Source organism: Panicum virgatum, chromosome 9K, assembly GCF_016808335.1.
Source record: "Panicum virgatum strain AP13 chromosome 9K, P.virgatum_v5, whole genome shotgun sequence".
In the NCBI taxonomy this organism is placed as follows: Eukaryota; Viridiplantae; Streptophyta; class Magnoliopsida; order Poales; family Poaceae; genus Panicum; species Panicum virgatum.
Window position 1 is genome coordinate 7,392,046 of NC_053144.1, and position 25,517 is coordinate 7,417,562.

At 43.9% G+C, this 25,517-nt stretch overlaps 4 protein-coding genes across 6 annotated transcripts; 3 read left to right on the forward strand and 1 right to left on the reverse strand.

The window, feature by feature from the left end:
• The first annotated feature begins 1,185 nt into the window (after nt 1-1,185).
• LOC120649784 (tRNA (guanine-N(7)-)-methyltransferase non-catalytic subunit wdr4-like) lies at nt 1,186-4,624 on the forward strand. Its single transcript, XM_039926672.1, has 10 exons — nt 1,186-1,455; nt 1,849-2,013; nt 2,282-2,462; nt 2,590-2,646; nt 2,732-2,802; nt 2,987-3,062; nt 3,143-3,202; nt 3,329-3,432; nt 3,522-3,582; nt 4,032-4,624. The coding sequence occupies exons 1-10, from the start codon at nt 1,322-1,324 to the stop codon at nt 4,422-4,424; spliced, it is 1,302 nt and encodes a 433-aa protein (XP_039782606.1). The 5' UTR covers nt 1,186-1,321; the 3' UTR covers nt 4,425-4,624.
• Nucleotides 4,625-9,797: 5,173 nt separating this feature from the next.
• Nucleotides 9,798-11,519, forward strand: LOC120649785 (FCS-Like Zinc finger 8-like). Its single transcript, XM_039926673.1, has 2 exons — nt 9,798-10,264; nt 10,391-11,519. The coding sequence occupies exon 2, from the start codon at nt 10,434-10,436 to the stop codon at nt 11,193-11,195; it is 762 nt and encodes a 253-aa protein (XP_039782607.1). The 5' UTR covers nt 9,798-10,264; nt 10,391-10,433; the 3' UTR covers nt 11,196-11,519.
• A 1,524-nt stretch (nt 11,520-13,043) lies between these two features.
• Nucleotides 13,044-15,889, reverse strand: LOC120649787 (autophagy-related protein 16-like). The gene is made up of 5 exons (XM_039926677.1): nt 15,733-15,889; nt 15,516-15,648; nt 15,085-15,266; nt 14,807-15,002; nt 13,044-14,289 (listed from the first exon to the last, which is right to left on the reverse strand). Coding segments are annotated over exons 1-5 (1,524 nt in total). The 5' UTR covers nt 15,735-15,889; the 3' UTR covers nt 13,044-13,278.
• Nucleotides 15,890-16,032: 143 nt separating this feature from the next.
• LOC120649786 (ATP-dependent RNA helicase SUV3, mitochondrial-like) lies at nt 16,033-25,274 on the forward strand. 3 transcript variants are annotated; one of them, XM_039926674.1, is made up of 17 exons: nt 16,034-16,385; nt 16,985-17,102; nt 17,533-17,654; nt 17,735-17,925; nt 18,123-18,263; nt 19,011-19,133; nt 19,606-19,683; nt 20,063-20,231; nt 20,358-20,470; nt 20,585-20,665; nt 22,237-22,302; nt 22,532-22,596; nt 22,724-22,769; nt 22,853-22,969; nt 23,926-24,017; nt 24,106-24,210; nt 24,779-25,274. In XM_039926674.1, the coding sequence occupies exons 1-17, from the start codon at nt 16,316-16,318 to the stop codon at nt 24,816-24,818; spliced, it is 1,737 nt and encodes a 578-aa protein (XP_039782608.1). In that variant the 5' UTR covers nt 16,034-16,315; the 3' UTR covers nt 24,819-25,274. The 3 variants fall into 3 exon arrangements, with proteins under 3 accessions (XP_039782610.1, XP_039782609.1, XP_039782608.1); XM_039926676.1 differs by lacking the exons at nt 23,926-24,017; nt 24,106-24,210; nt 24,779-25,274 and adding an exon at nt 23,198-23,686 and having other exon boundaries at nt 16,033-16,385; XM_039926675.1 differs by lacking the exons at nt 23,926-24,017; nt 24,106-24,210; nt 24,779-25,274 and adding an exon at nt 23,212-23,686 and having other exon boundaries at nt 16,033-16,385.
• Nucleotides 25,275-25,517: the final 243 nt, after the last annotated feature.

The following is a 25,517-nucleotide window of genomic DNA, read 5'->3' on the forward strand; positions in this document are numbered from 1 at the left end:
GCGCCTGGGACCTGACCTGACACACGGCCGCGCGCAACGGCTCCCCTGAGGCCACCTCTCGTCTCATGTCGCTTCACAGGTATCCATCCATCAGGCTAATATTAATCTGCAGAGTTTTCGGGCGACTGTGTATATATATACTATAATGTTCGGTTCGGAATTCAAATCGTGCGTGTGGTTCCCTATCATTTGGAGTATATCCATTCGGTTTATTTATCGTTTTGGATTGATAGGCAACGCTTTGTTTGACAGGGTCTGTTTGGTTTGTGTTCAGAGAACGAGAACATTGAATACATGACCCCATAGATGACAAATATGAGTTCAAATTTAATGCGGACGCTAAGAGAATTAATTTTGCCACTCTAAAATGAGAGCGCTAATTTGCTCCAAAATGGACAAGATGGCTAGACAAAATGACCGTGTTCTTACCAAAATATCAGCATCAAGACAAATTGTTGCCGAATATCAGTAGAAAATATTATATGCACTGAAGATACTAAATAGTAGCACATTGTCAGTCTATATACTTTGATATGTTTATTATTCCTTATATATGGTCAGATACAAGGGAACATATCAAGTGCAAACCAATATCTCTGTGCAAACTATGAAAACTTCAATCTAAGCCATCAGATCAACATCCAAGGGGAGGAGCGCAGAGAGGTGGGAGGGAGAATTTGTAAAAGTGTGATTACCCAATCGAAGGGCGGGTCTAGATTGTAAAATTACCCAATCCTCCATACCTCTTGGATGTTGATCCAATGACTCAGATTGAAGTTTTCATAGTTTGCACGAAGAGATTGGTTTCCACCTGATACGTTGCCCAGATACAAAGGGATTTACTTGCCAATAATTCTAAGGCCTTGTTTAGTTCCCCGTCAAAATTTTACACATCAGTCACATCAATGTTTAGACATATGCATGTCATATTAAATGTAGACAAAAAATCAATTTTCACTGATTACCTGTAACTTGCGAGGTGAATATTTTGAGTCTAATTAGTCCGCGATTATAGACAATAAATTGCTATGATTCATATTCACGTGGACAATAATAAGAACCAACTGGGCTAATGTTCATGGAGGCCCGAGACAAACAAATCGCTTCTCTTTGGGCTGCAGCTCGAGCTGGGCCGCTCTACAGTTCTCGAACCTACTACTAACCAAGCAGCACTCACACACACCTTCATGACACTAGCATCTGGGCCCCACGGTCGAGCTTCCCGTAAACCCTAATCCCTCCTGAATCTTTCCCCGCCTCCATCTCGCGCTCGATTCGAATCCGAGCCCCCTCGCTTGCTCCTGCTGCTGCTGCTGCTGCAATGGAGGACCCAGCTGTCGAGGAGGCCGAGGTGAGCGGTGCCGCAGAGTTCGCGCCGGCGCTTATCGCCGCCCATCCCCACGGAAACTCCGTCGCCGTCGCCATCGGGCCGGAGCTCCGCGTGTTTGATCTCAAGTAAATACCCTCTCCGGTATTCGCTCAAATCGCTGCTTCATGATTAACACTGAACCTCGTATGTAGAAAGAGTTCGTGTTCTGATTACGCTGTCGGTAGATTTTGATGGAGGATGTGTGGTAGTGCCTTTTTTTGAATTGAGCCTAACTGCTCATTGTCCAGCTTTAGAGTTGTTATATATATATATATATATATATATATATATATATATATATATATATATATATATATATAACATTGTCAGTAAGGCTGTGCAAATTGTTGTCAATGAAATCACCTCCCGAATGCTTCGTTTTGTACTGCCCAATTCACATGTTCCAGTGAGAAGTGGAGACAATATTTTGCATTTCACTTGGTAGAATGTGCGAATAAATATTTATTTGGTGCATCCAGGGCTGGTTCTCAAGTTTTGTTGTCACATGATTGTGGCGGCCGTTCTCATTCAGACGCTATAAGAGCTATTTGCTTTAGTGTGAGTGGTGCTTTATTTGCATCCGCTGGTGATGACAAACTTGTGAAGGTTTGGAAGACTGATTCATGGCGCTGCATCCGGACTATGTAAGTTGCACAATTTGTTCATCCGTTCTCAATGTCACTAACATAGTTGGCTCCGGAACAATGGACCTTTGAGTTTGCAGTATCCGCAGTCTATGGAATATGTTCCATTGCAATGATCATATATGTGTAATTGACATTATTTAACTGGAAAATCCCTATATAAGCAGCTTGTTAATTTATTTCTGTTATGAAATTTCATCATATTATTAGTTCTTTCTATGACATTCACACTTTTGACAATGTAATTTTGTGCGATATTCATTTGCAGAACATCAGAGAAGAGGGTCAGTGCAGTTGCTATTAGCAACGATGACCTGTATGTAACTTTTGCAGATAAATTCGGCGTTGTTTGGTTAGTCACGTTGGGGGAAGATGGTACAGAGCAGGTTTCAGTTGATAACAAACCTGTGTCAATTCTTGGTCACTACTGTAGTATCATCACTAGTATGGTACGAACAAGTTCTAAAATTCTATATTACCTGTGATATAGATTTGTATCTCCTACGGATGCTTTCAGTTGCTCCTTTCATGTCCTGTACAATTAATCATGCTTATGTCATTTGCTTGGGATTGCAGAAGTTTTCGCCAGATGGCAGGTTCATTGCTACTGCTGATAGGGACTTCAAAATACGAGTATGATTTCTGTTCTTTGCACTGACTGCATCAATGGAGCATAATTTCAGACTTATTCTCTTATCAGTTGCAATTAATTTTGTAGGTTACATTATTCCCAAAGAATCCTCTAAAGGGGGCCCACAAAATACAGTGCTTTTGCCTTGGGCATACAGAGTACGTGTGGTGTACAATGCCATTGTTTACAGATTTATTCTGTTTTTAGGTTCTTTTAATATACATAGAAATTTGAGATACAGAGTATGTGTGGTGCGCAATGCCATTATTTACAGTTCCATTTTTTACATAGAAAGTTTCAGTGCTTAGTTGATGGCTAATATGTTTGTGACTCTTCTTGCAGCTTTGTGTCATGCATCGCCTTCACAAGCATGTCTGAAAACCAGAGCTTTCTTATATCAGGAGGAGGTGATTCAACTGTGGGTACATAGTGACTAATATATATTAAAATTTACTTTTTTCTCAACAAGCTTCTCCTAATGTTGTTTCATTTGCTAAGGTTCGCCTGTGGGACTACATAAATGGATTGCTCCTTGATACATGCCAAGTCAGAGACAAGGTAGCATCTTGAAGATCTCTCTTAGCATGTTTCGTCAAAAGAACATAATATACAATCTTTCTGTTCTCAGATTTCTACATTATTCGAATTACTTTTGTATATAACACTTCTTAAAACTATTTGCAGATGGGAGAACTCTTAGAACCAAATGAAACAGATGATAGCACTCTAGCCATTGCAGATATATGTCCGAGTAATGGTGACTCATTGGTTGCTGTAGCTATTCAAAGGTAAGCTTGACTTGTGGGGGTGGTACTTCCCCCATGAAAGTGATAGTATTTATTGTGTTCTAACATGGTTCTCTTTTTTCATACTGCAGTTTCAATGGCGTAATGCTTTTAGCATGTGATGTAGTAGAAAAGAAGTTATCTTTCCTAAAGGTATGCCTATTGGTAGACAAAATTTGTGGCCTTGAGATAACTTACATGACCTGGAATATCTTGTTTGTAAACAAGATTTACCAATTACCATCAACATGGTTGATACTGGTCTGTGGTCAGTGCTGATGGCTATTACTTTCTAGGTCCAAAACATCTTTTCATGCCAGTTTTTACATGGTTTTAGTCTACTTTATTTACTGAGAAACCTGATATTTAGCATTTTAGCTTATGCAGTTATAACAACTGGTATGCAATGTAGTCATACACAGTTACACTCTTATTAACTAGAAGTAGACTGTCTCATTGAATGCTGTAACTAATTGTAAAACTCCGATAAACATTTGGGTATTTGTGGCTCAATTATGTTAGAACTCTTCAATATCTCAATTGTTTGGCAATTGCTTTCTCTGTACCCTATTGATGAGCCAATGCACCTTATCCCATTGCAGGTGATTACAATGGAAAAGAGCTATATTCCTACTAGCTTAGCATCCAGCTTCTCATCAGAACTCCTATGGACTGTCATGGGTGCATCAAACATGCCCAACCAGGCTTCCTCCCAGTTATTAACCCGTTTAAGGATCATTCCCTGCTTCCAAAAGGATCTGATATCATCCGATAACAGTCCTGCAGTCCTTGAAGATAGTGCAGTACCGCACGGTGAGAAGCTCCTTTTGGCGCTGCAAGGAAGCCTCGACATTGCAAAGCAAGAAGAGGTCTTAGCTTCAGTGCTGGCTGCGCTGAAGGTTTCTATGCATAAGATGCTGGTGAAGAAGCACTACTCGGAAGAGAGGAGGGAGCAGAGGAAAAGGGGCAGGAACGACAAGAAGATCAAGAACTAGCTCGATCTCTGGTTTTCAAGATCCAACAAGACAATAGCAGAGTTCCCTTGTAATGCCGTGCTGTACCATTACTAGTTTGAAACACAGGAATTGAATTACCAACTTTGAGAGTAAATTTGTCAGCGGCTTTCTTACGAATGTACTAGCGTAACAGTAGTTGATGCTGATCGCATCAGTGGAGTTGCTGCAGTTTTCGTGTCTTCTTGTCTTGATCTGCTGCGATCTGTATGGCATCAAACGCTAACCGAGCCAATAATTGCACGAATTGTCGGGTGGTCTCAGGGGATCGGTTCTGCAAGGAGTCAAGTTGCGGCTGATTGAACTGCACTCGGGTGACTGATTGCCTCTCTGTTTGTCGCGATCTCAGCAGGCTGATGCCCTGGGTCTCAACCAATGAAGAGAGGGCGGGGATTATTCGGGCCCCGTTGTCTCCTTCCCGATCCCTGGCGCGCGACGTGATCGCCGACGTGACGCCGGCGGGGACAAAGGGTTTCTGTTTCCCTTTGCTTTTTGCGAAAGCTCCGGTGACGGGTCCGGTGGTTCCGCCGAGCTGGAACCAACGGCCACCGCACATGCCATGTTCGCCGTGGCAAGACGAGCACTTCCGCCCCCCCCCCCCCCCCTCCCTCAGTACGTCCCTACAACCAACGGCCTCTTTGTCGCCTACGCGTGATCGATCGGCATGGATGATGAATCTTCCATAAATTTCCAGGGAATTTTGCATCAAGCAACACGATCAGTTACGTTCCAAACCGGCGCTAGCTAAGCTAGGGTTCCTTAGCTCGTGTAGCATTGTTCGCTCATGGGCGAAACAAGACAGACAATGGGGGGGCTCTAGGAATTGATTCTTGACCCGATTGAAAAGGGCAAAACAGGGCAAGTTTGGGAACATATTCTGACCTAAAAAACTTATCCAGCGATCATAGATATGCAAAGGCAGGCACGGGTGGTGAGTTGGTCATCAGATGGATTAGAGTTCTCCGCAAGAAAGTTAAATTCGCCCGGTCAACACCATGATGGCCGCCTGGCTGGTGGTGGTTGCCTTTGTGTGTTCTTCCCTCAGATGCAATCTTCAACTGAAACATGGAAGTAGCTCCTTCGCCCATCCTCTGAACGGGCTTATCTTGTTTGGTCCGGCTGGTGATCATGATCATTCACCGCGGTAGTGCCGTGGTGATCGTAGAAGCTACGTGCCAGGTTTCCCAATGCTGCCAAGTGCCAACCTTCTGATTGGTTTCAACTTTCAACCATGCCAGTGCAGCTTGGATGTGAGTAACCGTACTTGCGTCTCGCCTCGTCCATTCTAGAGAGAGACGAATGCGCGAAAGAGCTGCGTGACAAAGGGCGAAAAATTTGAACTCATTTGTACAAGGATGACAAGGAAAGTTCAGTCCAAACCGGATCAGAACAAACTCGAAATATCTGATGAACAGGGCCTGTCCAAGATGTACGTCTAATACCCTTCCATCAGAAGGCCAAACCGAGCTCACCGTCACGATTTGACGACCCGGCGACCCTGCTGAAATCGAACGCCTTGCTTTGGCAGCAACTTCACAGGCGCCTGCGGATTGGCTCGTTTTTTCTTTCATCCGACAGCTCCACATGAAGCTTCCATGGCGCAGCTTCAGTTTCAACCCACTGCTAGTAGCACTGTTCAGCCTTGGTCTATTCTCCGCTTTGAGCTGATGCTTTTCTCTCTTTTGTTGTATTCTCCCCTTTGAGATGGGGCTTCTCGCTGAAGGCGAAAGGGAGGCAAGTCTTTTTTACCCTTGAGACTTTCTACCACTGCACAATGTAGTTGAGGTCACAGAAAGTCAGAAACAGCAGGCTTTGCGATTATCCTAGCTGCTTTCTTCACGACTTTTTGTTTGAAATGAAATGAGACATGTCCAATCACTGCACTGTTGCAGCATGTGGAGTTGTAACGGCAACCATCATCTTAGGGCAGCAGCAATGTTTAAGGACCAGCCGTTCAATATGAGTGGATCCGGCAAAACCAGTCCTCAACTATTGCATACGCCACAATGTCAATAGCCAGCTATGGGTTCCATCTATATTATTAAAAGAATGAGCCATCTTTCAACTGTTTGCTTTCTTCCTCACTGGCTTCTTTACTTGGGGTGGCGTGAACAACATTGTATATTTCTTACGGGTAACCATAGTGCTATGGTCCACCATAAGAAAATTTTTACTATAGACTAGTCTCACAATGTGCTATGCATCGCCTGGTAGTTGTGGTTTTCCATACGCTGCGTTTGGGTTCAGAAATGCATCTATTTTCAGAGGGCAGAAAACAGTTATGAGAATGCAGGGGTCAGGAGGGCATGCAGGTTAGGTATCCCTCCCTATCACTCCTTTGGGTAATGTCAATGGAGGAGAAATAAAGGCACATACCAAGATTGCCCTTTAGAATCCTGGAGAGGAAAAAAAACTGATGAGAGAGAGAGAGACGGTTAACTGTTTCTACAACGATGATGGTATGGGGTTGGTTGGTTTGTTAATTTGGAGGAACAAGCACCAAAGGAGAAACGGCCGTTCTTTACACCTGCCGTTCCACCCCCCTTTCCAATGTGCCACTCCATCGCCGCCCACAAGCTTTTGCCCTCACGGCGGCTGTTATCAGGACAAGTGCTGGAATTTTTTACCGACTGCCATTGACCTAAGCAGAAGCTTTCCCTATCCAGCACCCACGGCCATCTCGTGCATACTATAAGAATATAAGATAGTCACACTACTGTTGCTGTGTACCAAAATAAATAGCAGTAAAACTGGAAGAAGTCTGATGCTTCGTCTCAAAAAGAAAAAGAAGAAGAAGAAGAAGAAGACGAAGAAGTCAGATGCTATGACGCATCAGATGATTTTTGCGTGTCAACGAATGTTTAATAAGCATAGAAAATCCTGAGGCAGTGTCAGCTGCTACGAACTGCTCCTGGATCCAGAAACTAAATTGATCATGCGCGCCCATCCCTCTCTGCTCGGATCACGAGCTTGTCGCCGTGCGAAACAAATATTCCAAAAAGATTGCTGTGAAATCAGCTGATGCTTCAAGTCGTACCCATCACTCACTTGTCAAACATGCAAACCAAATTACTCCAAACAAAAATAAAATGAACAAATAACTAATCACACGGATTGATTGGCTAGTGTCAGCTCTAATGATTGGCTATGGCAAGCAGTTAGTGAGGCCCCGTGCAGTCGAAGGCATGGGTGGGGCTTGGCGGGGTACAATCATAGTGGTACGGCATGGAGAAAATTTCACCGCGGCAATGGTGCTCCGTCCGGTTATTGAGCGCGTCACCGGGTTTGCAGTACTGTTTTCTTCCAAAAACCTTATTTTTTCGCATGCGAGGAGGATTGTGGTATGTGGGTTATAATGTTCAAGGTCTTGAAAGCCCAGAGTTTAAACTATGTTACAAGCAATTACATGCGTATGTTGCATGTAAGAATGATTTTCACATGAGTGAATTAGGAGGGGTGAACCGGGATGTTCGTGTGCGCCACAAAGCTGTGTTTTTGCCTCAAATTTTCTCAATTTTTTTTTCCTGAAGAACTTGACTAGACAAGCATGCATTTTAATAGAAATTTATCTCACTCTAAAATCTAAATGTGGGTTTCTATTGCATTCTATTTTCCAAATTCATTGTGGTTTCCTGCTGAACCGTGAAAAAGAATACAATGCTTGTACCATTTGAAAATTCTGGCATAAATTCATAGCCACACGTCGTAACGATATTTTCTCAATAGTTTCAGCAAAAAAATAATCTGATCATTATGTAACCCTCCCCTTTTATGGGAGTAGTTTTCAACAGTTTGATTATTAGAGCCGGGGCCCCATCAGATCGTATTGAATTGAACCTTGAGTTATCCAAACAGCACAAGATGCTGTCACAAAGAAATATTCCCCAGATTTATTTAATCCGCACCTCCGGTTAGGTCCTTCTCCCAAGTTACTGTCTTATTATCTCTTGTGCGCCCCGCCTCTGACCCACACTCTTTGCAGCGCCATTAGCCCCCTAATCAGGTAGGGTCAAATGGCTCATGATGCTGCCGTTTCTGTCATTGTTATTGGGGACGTGGCAGGTGAACACTGGCGAGGCCTACCGCCAGGACGCATTTGTGCGGGAGGCTGGTGCAGCAGGGCGATGCAGAAAAAGGGGATGCAAACAAACGCAACGCAACGGCTTGCATACATCTCGTTGTCTTGTCTCCGTGGTGGACGAACGGGCCAAAGAAACAGTTTGAAATGAACACTCCTTGTGTGTTTTGTTTGGAAGAAAAAAAGATCAAGCTTTGGATATTTTACATATAGTTTTTTTATGCAAATATTTTACATATAGTTAATCAGATTTCGTGTATGTTTAGTGTAGAAAAAGCACATCATTAGATTTGTATTCCAGAATTTTTCTGACAAATCAACGGTTTGAAGTCTAACTTTCAAAAATAAAATACGCCTTGCATTTTTTAACAGAGATTTCCGTCACGTGTTTCAGACACTTTTCAAAAAATAAATAAATTGAGTAACACTTTTTAAAAATCTGATCGAGAGGCCCTTTCTTTACTGACAATGCTAGTTCCTTGGACTTAGATTTAAGAGTAAAATGTATTGGTTGCCTCTAACCTTGTCACGGGGTGTCATCTGTCCCGAACTCCCATAATGCATTTCGGATCCTCAAACTTGTCTTGGTACGTCATCTAAGTCCTCAAACTCTCAATATACATATTGAAATCCCTGAACTTATCACATGGAGTGTCATCCGGATCCCTAATCTCTTAAAACATATATTTTTCGTTTCCAAACTTATAATGGTGAACATGATGAGTTTGAGTCTGATAATGTATTTTGAGAATTTAAGGATAAACGACACTTTAGGACAAGTTTAGCGATATGAAGATGCATTTTGAGAGTACAGAGATCCGGGTGATACATTGGGATAAGTTCTAGGGTCTGTTACATTTTGAGAGTTCAAGGACTTATATAGTACATCATAATAAGTTTATGGACCGATATGTATTTTATTACTCTAGATTTAACTAGTGATTTAACCAGGTGCATGATCTACCTGCATTTTCTCTGTGCTGCTGATCTCGCAAGAAAGAAGAGGTATTCCTTCACGAAAAAGACGAATCGGCTCAACTCAATCATTGGATCATCTGTTCTGCAGGACGACAAGATTTCGCTGCGCTTGCCAAGCACCGGTCGACAGCAAATGTACCGCCCCCCGCCGTGTGGCCAACGGAGGCCGGAATCTACCGCCGCGCGCATGGGCTCCGATGCCAGCGACGGACGGTAACACACGGCACAAGGAGCTCGCGAGCTGCGAGGGCGGGGCGGGGAAAGAGATGGGCAGTGATGAAGATAAGGACCTGCCCTTTGGAAGCGCACACACACAAACCAACACTGACATCACAGGGGAGGAGAGGGAGAGAGAGCCCCTCTTTAAGATCACCACACTCTCCCAACCCCCTCCTCCTCATTGCTCTCTCTCTCTCTCTCTCTGCATTGTGCCTCTCTAGAATCTAGACCAGGTCGTCGGTAACTAGCAATTGAGGTCTTAAATTCTTGCTCGAGGTGCAGCAAGGCACGCTAGCTAGTTCGAGCAAGCTGATGCACGAGCTGAATTGCAAGGTGCCTTGAGAGTCTTGTCTTGCCAAGGCTTGCGAGGTCCCCCATTTTGCTTATCCCCCTGACCTTGCAGTTGCGTTTGAGTGCACCTCTGACTCTGAGGCTTTTGATTGCCCCTCGCGCTCCGTACTAAAGCTCACGGCCTCGTCCATGGCGCTGGGGCTTGCAACACTTGCCGGTTCTTGCTAGCTGCTGCTGCTGCTTCACCTAACTGAAGGTAGAACCGAGATCAGTTTGTGAATTCGTTAAAAATCACTTGTTTATCTGCAATTCTGATCAGCTCAGTTCTGGAAACGAACATCGCGATTTGACACTTCTTTCGTGCTGTTGTCTGTTCGTGCAGAGTGTTGTGGCTGTGCAGTTGGTCTTGGTCCAGTGTTCCGGGCATGTTCTTGCGATCGAAGATCCAGGAGATGATCCTGAGAAGGAGGTCCAGGTCGATGAACAGCAGCGCCGGCGCGCAGCGGGGCCACGTCCCCGATCAGCTCGCGAGATCGTCGACGGCTCCATGCGACGGCGACGGCGCCGGCGCCGGCGGCAGCAAGAGTGCCACTGCACGTGCCCTGTTCGCCTCGCCGAGGCTATCGCACTCTTCCTCCCTGCCCGCCGGCACCGTCTTCGCCAAGAGCCCCGTGCTGGACGCCGAGTCCGAGACGGCCATCTCCATGAGCCCGACCTCCGTGCTCGACGCGGCGGCGGCCTTCGGGTCCGGCCCCGATGCCGTCGGCGGCGGCAAGCGCCGGCCGTGGCGGGACAACGGCCTGCACGGCCTCGCGGACGTGCTGGACTGCGGCGACCAGCAGCCGGAGCGGATCGTCCTCGCCGCGACGTCGCCGTCCCTGCTGGTCAGGTCGTGCTCCCTGGACCGCCGCGTCGAGTTCGGCGTCAAGAACAAGAGCTCGTGGCTGCCCCTCCGCGCCTGCAGCGGCCGCGAGGCCACGTCGCCGGCGCCGGCTGACCCGTGGGAGATGGAGCCGTCGTCGGAGGACTACACGTGCGTCATCTCCCGCGGGCCGAACCCCAGGACGGTGCACATCTTCGGCGACCGCGTCGTGGAGGCCGGCGCCGCGGACGCGAGCGGCACGGAGACCTCGCCGCGGCCGATCAATCTGCCGGCGGTCGGCGACCGGGGCTTCTTGAGCCTGTGAACGATCTCGGTGCGCGCGGAGCCTGATGCCTAGGTAAAGAGATTTGAGTCTGCTGAGTGCTATTATTAAGTTCAGCCTTAATGCTGCTGTATTGTATTGGTTGTTCAATCTGATCAGATGATCATAGAGGTTTTGTTGATGAGATGCATGATGTACTAGACGTTTTGTTCAGGTTGAGCTGAAGCTGCCATATGAATTTGAGTAAATTCCATCATGTTTTTACTAGAGAAACTTGTAGATTCTCAACCTGTAAATTAGCTCCTGATAGCTGAACTACTACTTGTAATCATAAACTTTACCTCCAAACTACTTGAGTCCTGACTCCTGAACTAGGTGTATGTCTGCAAACAGCACAGGCAGATCAACTCTGAAGTCTGAACATTGGAGCTTCAGAACACTTCCAGTTCTTGACAGTAGTTCAGAACACCTCTCCAATCCTGACAAAAACTCCAGAACATTTCCCAGCAAATCCACCACCCATGAGGCGAGTCCCTCAATCATTGATGCCTTGATGGGTTCCTTGCGGCAATTAACCCATGGAAACGAGCCCAATGATTGGTGCCTCTTGTGGCGAAGCCCTGCTCGCCCAGACCACACGATCGATCATCGATCGGCCCCGGCCGGGCCAGTGGGGCGTACGCGCCCACTTGAACGGTGCCTCGTCGCCGTCGAGGGCCCCGCGCGCGGTTGCAGCAGATCCCCGTGGACCCGTGTCCCTGCCCTGTGGGGCCGGGCTCCCCGTGCTCGCCATCTGATCCCCGAGAGTGTTTCGGTTTCTCTGTCAAGCTTCCTTTCGGCGACGGCGACCGGATTGAAATCGACGCCTATTTTATTTTTCTAGCGACTGTTACGTCTCATGCTGTCAGCTGAATGGCTGGTGGCCTGGGGGGGACGGGCATTGAAACCTCCCTCTTTTATTGCAGGTCATCATATTCGTGATGATGGATTGATGCTGATGATGAGTTTGAGCACCAAGGCATTTTTTATGAGTTTTAGCTTCAGTATAGTAGTACCTTTCTTTTTTCTTTTTTTTTTAAGCCCTGCCTACGTCTCATTGTTATGAGAAAGAGGAGGTTCGCATAGAGAAGAAAAATTGTAAAACTCAACAATGCAATTGTTTTTTTATCTTTACTGGGGGGTGGGGGGAAGAGGATAATCAAGCTGTGGCAACATCTATCATAAATTCACAAATATTTTTCACTATCATTCCCTTCTGTAAGGCTTTTGTTCTTGAGAAGATTTGCTTACCCTTCTGATTTTTTTGTCTTGTTATAAATTTGGACTTTGGAACACATAAAACATGTACAAACGTATCTGTGCTATGCACGTCCAGGCCAGTACATAAGTACAGGTTTTGAGTTTTGACCGGCACCATTGGCTCCTGTCTCCACGTTCCACACCACAATCCTCTGTTAAGTCAGGTGAAAAGAACAAGTACAGGTGGCTTAATTGATATCTCCTGCATCAAGAGCAGGTGCAAGCAAGACTATTCTAAAACTGTTGCAGAAATTAAACCTGCCCCCCCCCCCCCCCCACCCACCCAAAAAAAGTGCATAATTTCTGCAGATTTGTCTGCAACACCCTGATATAATTTTAGAAAGTTAAGAATTATCAGGTTTCACTATGTATATCATGCTATTGAAGCAAGTCCAGAATACCTAACAGAACACAAGAAAGGATCATAGAGTATGCAACAGATTAAATTAAGTAAACTTGTAAAAAAGCAGATTAAAAGTGGTTAGGAGAAACCATTCCAAAATCAATTCAATGCCATATCTCCTTAATGTTGGATAATGGTTGCTGAGCAGACTGGCGGTTTATAAATTTATAGTTGAAACAACACCAAACTGAATCAGCAATAGCAAGAAATTCCTGCCATGAAAACCTTCTAAGCATTTCCACAGATGGCGAATTGAAGTAGTTGCTGTGACAAACTGCTAATTTTGATATTTACAGCGTTCAGAAACCAGCTAAGTCATTCAAATGAAAACTAGTGTTATCAAGAAGGAAGAGAGCAGATACTAGCATATTGAAGTGAAATACTCCAGATCTTGGATTGGTCATTAGTGACATTTTAGATCTCTCAAGACCAGATATAAATATGATTTCTGTCTGAGGTGGCAAGGGGTCCTAGTCCACACCATGCACTTGCGAGAACTGGCGAAGAATGGCCCTCTAGGACGGTCGGCATTTCATTCTTCAATCTTGACCATATGTAAACAGATCCATCAGAAGAACCAGCAGCAATGCAATTTTCATCAGGGCTTATACAGGGTTTGCCAAAGCTGCCCACCACTCTGTTACCGGTGGCCCTGAATGTTCCACAAACCTCCAATGTTCTAACATCAAAAAGGTTGTGCACGTTATCTCTCCCACTTGTAAGAATAAAATTTTTGCTCCGTGACACGCAGACCGAGGTGACATCAAGACGAGCAGCTATCTGTGTAGTGCATTTCCCACTACGGATGTCCCATAGCCGAAGATTTCCATCCCTATGACCCGAGCAAATGATGTCACCATCAATGAAAGCTAGTGAGTTGGGGTTGCTTGCTGACATTATGGTGCTTTTGCAGAAACCTGTCTGGAGATCCCAAATCTTGATTGTACGATCGTTGGATGAACTCGCAACAACAAAGCTCTTCACCCAGCTGGCATCAACGGAAGAAACATTTTTCGTGTGACCAGTCAGAGTGTGACGAGGACGCCCCCCATTGACTTCCCACACAAACAGCTTATTGGAGCTACAGGCAGCAACCACGAACTTGTTATCGTTGGTCACAGCAAGATCATTAACAGAGCCCAAGACACCATGTAGAGTGGTGGTCAAGGCACCAGTATATGCACCCCATATCTTAACAGTTTGATCCTGACCGCCACTAATTAGCTTGTCTGAGTTATGCTCAAACATCAAAGATCCACATCCACCATCATGAGCACGAATAGTGATTGTGCATGTTGATGGGATTAGTGTTTCCATATAACCAGCTTCAGAACGCCGTATGATGCCATCAGCTTCTTGCTGTGCATTGTGTTGTATACCACCAACTCCAGCTGTCTTTAGCTTTAGAACCATCTCCTCATACATCGCATTGGCCTAGATAATTATTTTACAAATGTTAAAGCAATAACTTACACATGCTAGTGTACAGTCTTAAACAGATGAGGGGCAGATATTAAAAGACTGCTGTATGGTGGTCACTTACACATGCTATGCTAGTGCTATGTGTACAGTCTTAGACAGATGAGGGGCATATATTTCAAGACTGCTGTAAGGTGGTCACTTTTAAGGATAATGCTTTATCAGTCAAGGCAAAATTATATTGAACTAAACTCAAAAAATTCTACTGAGAGAAATATTGTGCTTGCAGTTGCAGCATTATGGTATGGAAAACATGCCTGTTTTTGCCATAATCTCTGATTCTCCATTGGTTATTACAGGATTATTATTGAGACTATGTATTGCTAATAGCTAAAACGAATTTCTCTATCATATCAGTGCCAGTTGCTCAGGCAAGCCACAAGCAAAATGCTTGAAAAATCCCTGATTTCAGATATCACATATTCGCATAATGGAAACATGAATCTCTAGCAATAAAAGGAAAATAAAGTACCTCGTTGAGCCTCTCGGCATCTTTCATCTTCTCTAGCATCCATCTATCAATCAGACTCTGGTTCTCATCCTCTGCAGCTTTAAGTTTTGTTAATGCCTGCTCAAGTTCGGCTTTAACTGCCTGGTGCTCCTGAATAAGAAGATCTAAGGCTTTTGTTTTTTCGTCAAGTGATTGCTTTAGCTGCACATTCTCTTCGCTGCAAAAAAGCTTTGCACAAGCACTGAGTCACATGTTCTCCAACTCGAGCAAACTTAGCAAAAATGAATCACACTTAATACCTCGTCTTCTCAAGTTCAGCCTGCAAACTTGTAACCGTTGCTTCCTTCTCTTTGAGCAGCGCTTTTGATGCTTTACCCTCTTCTATTTCGGTTACAAGCTGCTCAGACAGCCGGGATTGCGCTTTGTAGCACTGCTGCAGTTCCAACTCATGCTTCTCAGCCTTCTCCTTCCACTCCAAAGCCTACAAGGAATTAACAAAACTACCTTTTCTTAATAAGTAAATAATACCCAAAGACATCCTGCAAAATTCTTCCAAAAAAAGAAAAAATGGGACGTTTCGGCGAGACAGACAGCTGAATCCAGTAGGCTCAGCAATACCATCACTAAAATACATTTGATTGCAGACTCCAATGTTCAATCAAACAAGGAAGGAGTAGAGTGTAATTATATTGGGAAAAGGAGGGAGAGGAGAATATGAGATCGGCCTTACGTGGACAGCGAAGGGACGGGTGAGCGCCTCGATGGCCGGGCGGTGCGCCCCTTCCTCAGCGAGGTGCCTCCGTTTCAGCGAGCGCAAGGCACGCCGGATCGCCGCCCTGCCGGCCTCGGCCTCCGACATCGTCCTGCGCACACGGCCTCCCCCGTTGTCAGACAAACGTCAACCAAAAAAGAAACTGAGCTACCCTCCAAGTTGAAGGGTTCCTCACATTCTCGCACGGATTTCGGCGGCAGAGGCGGCGGGAGGAGGCCGCGCGTCCGGTGGCTTCAGTTCTCGGCAAGGGCGGCTCGGTTCTTCGGGCTTCGTTGGAAATTGACTAGGGGAAGAGGAAGACGACGACGGAGAGAGAGAGAGAGAGAGAGGAAAGCGAAGACGGCGTCTGGACCGCGAGCTGGACTTGGACTCGCTGGGTATCGTGGGCCGAGCCCAAGGAAGGTTGGGCTTGGACTCGAGGTCAACGGGCTTAGGATTAGGCCCAATAAATGAACTGGGCTGGGGAGAGAATGGAATATTCCGGGCTTTGGCGGCCACGCATGGTTTTCGTCTCCGCTTCCTCCGCCGCGGCCTCGCTTTCCGGCGAAAGCCTCGGCCGCCGCCTCCTCCACCCTCACGACCCCCGCGGCCCCACCCCACGAGCGCATTGGTTGATTGTTTCCTCCCCTGCCGGCTGCCGCCCTGCGCTATCAAGCGGGTCCGAGCGCCTCGCCGCCGTCGAGTCCTCAACCGTGCTGAGCCGCGGAGGAAAGTGAGGGAGAGGGGGAGGGGGAAGATAAAATAAATATAATCGTATAATGGCAGCTGCCGCCCTGCTGCGCCGGAGGGTGCTCTCGTCGCCCCACGCTGTCTCCTCATGCCGAAATGGTTCGTGGTACCTTCTTTCTTGTTGAGCGGCTGGTCGGTTGGTTGTTCCTTTGGTTGGGGTTCGTGTGCCATGTGCTCGATGAAATGTCAAAACCAGGCGCGCCATCTCTGCTCCCTAATGTCCACTGATCAATGATAATTTCCATTTGCAGTTCAATTTGTAGTATCACTTTTCATGTTTATTGTTTGATTGGAGAAATGAACAGCCATAAAAGGCGATAATTTTCCTGTTGGGTTGTCATTGTTTTTTTCTTTCTGATGTGAACATACCTTTGCAGAAATTTACCATGCTAGGGAACATGATTGTGGCCTCAGTATTGCTGCATCTCCATCCCAAATTATAGGTCGCTTTGGCAAATCTAGATACATAAATTTTGATATGCACCTAGATATAGGCTATGTCAAAATCTATGTATCTAGATTTGCCGAAACGACCTACAATTTAGAGCAGAGGAAGTACAACTCTGCCATGTGCTTTAAAATTTGTTTTCACACTTCAATTTTTTTTCAGCGTCAAAACCGCTGGTGGGTCTGTTCATTATATCGTTGTTATATAACCAGAATTGCTTGCTGTCTAACAAGCTCCATACTCTGTACAGCTGTTCATGTTCACTGCCCTTTCTCCATTTCTGATCCACATTCAGTGGTGAATTCTACTAACTCCAGATTTTGGAGGAGCTACCACAACTCTGGAAAGTTTGATTTGACTGATATGACGTAAGAATCAATTTGAATTCCATTCATTCATGTAAAATTCAAGTTGTTTGTTTGGTTACACATAAGTTTCATGCATTTGTACCATATCTACAAGATAACCCATTTCAAGACTTCTAAATAGCTGTCCAGTTGGAATGCTGTCATGAGACGTTATTCATCATAAAAGAAAATATTTACTCCAATAATTAATGTATTGTGGTGGCTTCAAATATGAAAACTGTTGAAAATAACAAGGATGCACTTATATTGTAGTTCATTAAATCCCCCTAGGAACGATCATACATTTCTGGAGGTGGATCAATGATTGTACTGAAGAGTAATGTGAATCTTAAGATTTATTGCATGATAACATGTAGTGGAGAAAGCTGCAGGTGTTCATTTATTACCCCATATATACTTCATTTGAGTAGTATGATATCATGAATAATAGGCATCCCCATATGTGGTACCCAAAAGCCCGAGAAAAGAAGCGCAATGTATATTTACATGTCGGTCCTACAAACAGTGGGAAAACTTATAATGCTCTCAAGAGACTAGAAGCAAGCTCTTCAGGTACTATTTTGATCTACCTAGTGATACTAAAAGAACTTACTTTTACCATGGTTGCTCAGAATTGTCATCAAATATCATAGGTGTGTACTGTGGACCTCTGAGATTGTTAGCACGGGAGGTAGCCCAAAGGCTAAACAAAATTAATGTCCCTTGTAACTTGATTACTGGACAAGAAAGGGACGAAATTGAAGGCGCAAAGCACACCTCAGTGACAGTCGAGATGGCTGATGTGACGACTGAGTATCAGTGTGCTGTTATTGATGAAATCCAGGTACTTAAAGTGAATGAGTTTGTAGACTGCTAGGTTATGGAGGTGTATTCATGCTGCGGAGAGGAAGCTAGAGATTCATGGAATAGATTTTTTTTTAGAAAAAGTAAATGATCTAATCAACTGTGCTTCCCACTGTCAACATAGAGTTCTTTGGAATATCCCCCATCTTTTTAATCTTGTCTTCTTTCATGGAATAGATGGTTGGCTGTAAATCAAGGGGATTTTCGTTCACACGTGCACTTCTGGGGCTTTGTTCAGATGAACTTCATGTTTGCGGTGACCCAGCTGCTGTTCCCCTTATTCAGCGAATTCTTGAAGCTACTGGTGATTTAGTTACGGTAATTTAGATGAACTAACAGAATGTATACTACTGCTACGGTGCTACTGCATACTAATATATTATATTTTATTTAGTTCTTTTCCATATATGGTAGTTGAGAATTCGAAGTGTATTAGCTGCTGTGTTGCTCAGCCAATATAGTACCATTATGAAGTCAGAATTTTTTTCTGTTATGGCACAGTTAATTTTTGTACAAGGGAAAGAGATATAATGCGGTTACCTACTATAAGATGAAAAAAAAATCAACAATATCAGTATCCCATCTCTTGCAAGCATTAGCTGCCTTGAAGATTAAGATTTTCAAATTTTCTTCACTTTGACTTAAGATATGCAACAAGTTTCTGGAGTTCTCATGTATGCATATTATATATTTGAATATCATTTTTCGTGGATAACATCATCCACAGTGCTATCATTTTCATACCTGATCTAAGTATTCATAAAGATATTGATGGTTAATACTCAAAAAATGTTGAATGTTCTGATTAAATATTACATGCATTCTTATGCAGCTTTTGTTGGTGATATGCTATGTGATGTTGTTGTTTTATACTTGCAAAGAATATCCTAAATGGATTTGAGAGGGCTTTGCTCAAAATCAATTTGTTCTCTGTTGCCTAAATGAATTTTCTGCATAGTTTTATTTTATTAGATAATGCTGAAGTACTGATGCAAGCTGCAAGCATCTACGGCATTTTGTCATCTATCAAATATCCTTATTTACATATTATTTGTTGTTGAGCAGGTTCAATATTATGAGAGACTATCTCCTTTGGTTCCTCTGAAGTCTCCACTTGGATCTTTCTCTAACATCAAGGCAGGAGATTGTTTTGTAACATTCTCGAGACGTGGGATTTATAGTCTCAAGGTTGGTATTGTTGAACACTTAAACTGGCCCTTGCAGCATTGCTCTGTATCATACTCCTACATAGTATTTGTTTGTATTCCATATATATAAGAGAATAAATGTAGAATCTCCCTCTAAATTTCTTGAAAAATAAAAATGAAAATCAGTAAAGAAAAGATAACTTGGCGAAATCTGATCTGAGGATAGTTGTTTCTATTTAGCAACCCTTGAAATATGTTCTCTTACCTTATTCTTTTTCATAATACTTGCCAATTGAATACTAACAGATAAGTGATGTCGTGAAACTGATAATGCAAATCCACAGCCATCTACAATAAAAAAACCTACGAACTAATTTAGCCTGGAGCAGATCCAATGTACAAGGATATGGACAACAGATTAGAATTTTTATGAGATCATTAAAATGTATTTTCCCAGTAGATGAAGTGTATATCAAGTTTCAGCTAAATGTTGCAATTTTTCATGCACTCAGAAAAGAATTGAAATGGAGGGAAAACATCTTTGCTCTGTAGTCTATGGCTCATTGCCACCAGAAACTCGGACAAAGCAGGTACATTTTGTATTTCGGTATTTAGTATCATACTACTATATCTTCTTCCTCATTGATGCCACATCTCCCATATATTTACATGCATAGTAGCATGTCTAAGATGCTATTGTCGTAGTTCTCAATAAACATTGTACAATATGATCTATCACTGATGCTGGGCAAGGAAAACAGCCAACCACTTTTTTTCTCAGTTTGCATGATTAACCTCACAGCCCACAAGCTCATAGATTTGACCAGGATTTTAAAATTTCTCTATTCATGGTTGTAGTCTTGGTTGCAGTGAAAGTAACCTTTCTGGTCGTTTGTGAATTATTCTTTGTGGTGCCATGATAATTTCTATGTCAAAATGAGGGAACTAACCTATTGCTTAAGCTTGCAGGCAACAATGTTCAACGATGATACCAGTGACCTTAATGTGCTAGTAGCTAGTGATGCTATTGGAATGGGTCTTAATCTGAACATTTCCAGAATTATTTTTTCTACAATGATGAAGTTTGACGGCTTCAACTTCAGGGAACTAACTATATCTGAAATCAAACAGATTGCTGGTATTAACTTTTCTTCTTATCATCTTTACCCCCAGTAGTTCCCTTTTCACTCTTTTGTTTGCCCTTGATCCACAGGCTTTTGAGCTGCAGTTTGTGCACATTTTACGTGTCTTGACCTTTTTGTAGGCAGGGCTGGGAGATATGGGTCTAAGTTCCCAGTTGGAGAAGTGACCTGTCTAGACGCTGAAGATCTCCCATTGCTGCACTCATCTTTGAAGTCGCCTTCCCCCATTATAGAGGTGATCTCTCATTATTCTCAGTAAATTGATTTCCAGCACTATGAAGGCAGCAAAAAGTTCTATAGATAATAAATAGCACAAACAACCACATATACTGACATGGCTTTTCTGCAGCGTGCTGGACTTTTCCCTACATTCGATTTGTTAGCTTTATATTCGCGATTGCATGGAACTGACTTTTTTCACCCTATACTGGTAAGCTAAACAAACAATCTCTTGCTATGTTATATGGTAAAATGGCTCCACACAAATTATATTGACTTTGGATATTCATAGCCAGTATTAGTCAGCAGAAAATGTTTCACTAGTAGTTTGTCTGAGCTAGAGGATTAATGGTCCAGTGTATTACCCAAACCCTAGAGGGGTGGGATATATAGTAGACATTACATGAGCCTCATAGATGGGCCGGGCCTCATGGGCCAACACACACACTCCAACACCCCCCACAGTCTGAACTATCGGCGCAGCGGAGTTCAAGACTGGACATGAAAGAAAGTAAACTCGGGGACAATACCCCCCCCCCCCCCCCCGCAGTCGTAGCAGTGCTAATGCTTCGACTGGAGACTTATGTAGATGATAGCCCCTTAATGCCGAGGTAGCCGAAGTCGAGGTGGTCGTAGTCGTGGTCGAAGGCTCGAAGCCGTGGAGGAGAGCGCAGATCCGAAGTGTCGTGGGGCGCCCGAGGACACGAACTCAGCAGCTTCTTGCCGAGCTCAGCAGCGGGTCGCGCTCAGGTGCAGATGGTAGACGGTGCAAGGTGCAGCCAGGTCGCGCTCAGGACAAGGGTGGCGACGGCGCAAACTTGCAGCAAGGTCGCGCTCAAGACAGGGGTGGCGAAGACGTCTTCCTTCAGCGACATCGGCGGCGGTGTCCGCGCTCGAGCGGCAGGAGGCGCGAAGTCGGGTCGAGCGGCAGCACGACGAGGATCGAACGCCGAGGGTGGCAGCCCGTGCGACGCAGGATGGTCGACCGAAGACGCCGAGTGGTGGCCGGAGAACCAGCGGGTGGCGCTGAGTCGCCGACGGGCGGCGCCGGGGGGGGGGGGGCGCCGAGTGGCCTGTCGGAGGCAGCCGAGTCCGATGGTGGCGCTGAGTCGCCGACAGGCGGCGCCGAGAGGCGCCGAGTGGCCTGTTGGAGGTGCCGGTGCGGTCAGCCGGGCGTCGAGTGGTCTTCCGGGAGCGCCGTGTGGGTGCCAGGCGAGGCGGGCACCACCACCACGAAGGCGGCTGTGTCCTATGGTTATTAGGTTCTCAAAAAAAATCTAATAATGTTATCTCTCATAGATGGGCCGAGCCTCATGGGCCAACACACACACATACTCCAACAGTCTGGAACTAATTTAGCCTGGAACAGCAGTTGTATCCTTGGCAGGGTGCATGATTTGCCATAGGTCAAAGGCAGTATCACGTACCCAGCTCGACGCCTGCCTTATGGTCATGGATTGCTCACCATGTCTTCATTTATTTCTCATCATCCAAAGCGCCCACATACCACAGATGATTATAGACAATCTTTTGCATTAGCTTGAACTTAATTTCCTTTACTGTAATTTATTTCTTTTGAGGTATCTGTGTACTTGTTCAGACTTCTGCTGTTCAGCTTGAGTTGGCCTGTTCAGAAGAATTTAAGTAGAGTTCATTTGTGTCCATGTATTTCTCTTGAATAGCTTGTTATCGTATTTAGTTTAAATGTATATCTATGCTTTCTTATTTACAGATATTTGTCTGGTCAGAAAATGTGCTAGTTTTCTTTTCGTTGTGTTGCAGGAACGTTTCTTAGAGAAGGCTAAACTATCTCCAGATTATTTTATTGCTGAATGTGAAGATATGCTGGTAATTCTTTCCATAAACCCCTTTTCTTTATTTGATCAAATCTTCTACAAGGAACATTATAATAAATCAAAATCTGATCATATGGGCAGGAATTCAGTGCATACCTGCTTAAAAACAATAATTTTGCATTATCTTTATAAGAATTGCGAACTTTCTTGGGTCACTGTTTTCTCTTTGAATTACATGGTGTAATATTCTGTTAAGGATTATTGTTCTTTCATTTTAACAGAAGGTTGCTGCTATTGTTGATGATTTACCTCTTGGGTTGTATGATAAATACCTCTTCTGTATCAGGTGATCTGCATTACGGTTATATGATTCCAACCTATCCCATTTCATGTGTTATGCCTTTTGAATTGTCTTGCTCCACAACTCTTGTGAAATAATGTTATCTAATTATTTTCTGACACTTGTATTGCAGTCCAGTGGACACGCGTGATGATATATCTGTCCAGGGATTAGTTCAGGCAAGCTTTTCTATCCTACTATTTTTCCTTGCTATATTTTTGTGGAATTAGGACAGAGTCTTTCTAATTTCTTCAATGTGCAGTTCGCTGAAAATTATGCAAGGAAAGGCACCGTTCGACTCAAAGAGATATTTACACCTGGAACATTGCAGGTTCCTAAAACACACAATCAACTGAAGGAGCTTGAATCAGTTCACAAGGTTATTTTCACCTAAATTTTTCTTAGATACTGTTAGTTACTTGTCAGTCCATAGTCAATACTGCCATATGTTTTGTCAACATTCTTCTGAATGCAAATTCCTTTGTTCTTCAACTTTATATTCTTCAAATGCAGTTAACATGGACTTGAAGTTTTGAACATTATCTACTGTTTCTTAAACAATCTTCAATCTATTGCATGTATTCTCACAAAAAAAATCATATTGCAGGTGTTAAAAAAAAGGTGTTAAAAAAAAGATCATATTGCAAGTTCAATCTATGCTAGAGGAAGGAAACATAAAATCTTGACAGGCATTATCCAGAAATTGAAGTCTTGTTTTTGTTGGTACCAATGCAATTCGAATTTGGATTAGAAATTTCAAATTTGATCCAAACATGGTATATTTGTCAAGTTATTCTTATGCATTATATCCAAAATAACAATAAATATGTTGAGCAGTCTAAGCATTGATATATACCGGGTACAAAAGTTAACTGTAATTAATTCATATAGCTGCTAGTATGAAGAATCTTAGGGTAGCCTAATACTGAATGGAAGTGCTGAATGTGGATCCATAATTTCATTTGTGGGACTTAGACCACCCCCTCTAGCCACTCCGACCCTAAAACCCAGGTGTTAGAGTGGGGGAGAGGGGGGGCTTTATCACTGGACCAACATTCCCCCTACGGCGAGCGAGCCGCGCCGCGCCGCGCCTGTGGCTGCTGGCTGCTGGTCTCAGCGAACCCCGCAGGGGAAATCGCGCAGCGGAAGAAATGCGTGGCCGGTGGGTTTCGAACCCGGGACCTGGCTTTGATACCAACTTAGACCACCCCCTCTAGCCACTCCGACCCTAAAACCCAGGTGTTAGAGTGGGGGAGAGGGGGGGCTTTATCACTGGACCAACAGTGGGATTTAATTCAGTGAGATGATCTCCATTTCTTGTGGTGATCACCTCAGGTATTAGAGTTGTATGTGTGGTTAAGCTTCAGAGTGGAGGATTCCTTTCCAGATCGTGAAGTGGCCGCTTCCCAAAAGTCAATCTGTAGCATGTAAGTGCTTAGTTCCTTCTAGAGCTCTCTCCTTTTTTTTCCATTCGATATATCAATTCAGTGGATTTCTCATCGCTGGTATTATCAGGTTGATCGAAGAATATCTGGAAAGGTCAGGATGGCAGCCACAAGGACGAAGAAAGTTTTTGGGTGGTCCACAAAAGCTGCTTCGGAAATATGATGCGTCGCAAATGTATGATATCTTTAATCTCTAGAAATGTCTGGTATTATTTTCAATAATGTCTGGGATGACTGTGCTAGTGGCATCTTTTAACCAATTCACTCCACCCTCATATACTTCCTCTGTCCAGGATTGCAAGCGTATTTTGTTTCATTGGGACAAGCCTTTGACTAACAGTTACTCTGTTGATATGATATTTTTTGTGATACAAAATCTTAAGTTCATACTTTTGAGTACAAATGTAATGATACAAATTTTTTGTCCAAATCTTATATATTCATATAGTAATAGTTGGTCAAAGGCTTGTCCAAACGAAACAGGATGCATCTTACATTTAGAGGCAGAACACATCATAGGCTGTAGTGCTGTATCACAAGATGTGTGCACCATTCATGTTCGATTCTATGGTCTTCAATGCATCTTGACCTTATCATACGCTCTTCAAAAGCCGCATCTGCTAAATTTTCCATTTTATTTTCCTCCCAAGATAGTGCTCATACATTGAATCATAATAACCCATCCCTCTCTTGTTTTATGAACAGCTTTTTCCTGACATAACCATCTTGAGTTCCATGAACAGGCACAAATACTTTCAAGAAGTTGATGCAAGACCCAAATAAAAGGCCTGGAAGAATAGGGTCGCACCACGTTCAGACCACATTTTGAGCAGCCCTCCAGAGCATGTTCAGCCTTTCTGATTGGTTATCGAATCATAATCGAGGAACGAAACACCGCTTTGGATGACAGAGATTCTTGGACTACCGCACCCATTTAAGCAGTCAATTTGGCTGGTCATGTTACACATTCTCCATCCACCATACTATGGAATACACTCTATACTGTAGTTTGTAAGTTAAAAAAATGGAGGCATGGCAAAGCCACTTGTGAGACAGGCTGCTTACATATCGTACGAAATTGTATTAACTTGTACATGGTAGTCTGAGTTCTAAAAGTAGCTGAAGTTTAGGAGTAATAAAGTAGCTGCAGTGTGGTTGTAACTTGTAACCCTGTAAAGAGAAATGGATAGTTACGTCTTTGTTTCTCCATTTTGTGAGACACAAAGGGGCAGTGTCGCATCTCATGATGAAAAGGAATGATTCCTAACGCAAAATGTCTATGTTGTCGTTGGCAGATGTGCGCCATTTATTTTGTGCCTGTGCTGTTCTCCGGTGAATGATTCTTATTCCTTTTGATGTATATATGCGGATCTTAATGAATTGGGCATTTCACATTTACTTGCTCAATTAAATGATGGCTCGTGAATCGTGATGAACCTACTTTGTTGAAGTTATATTCTTTTTTCTTTACTACAATTTGAG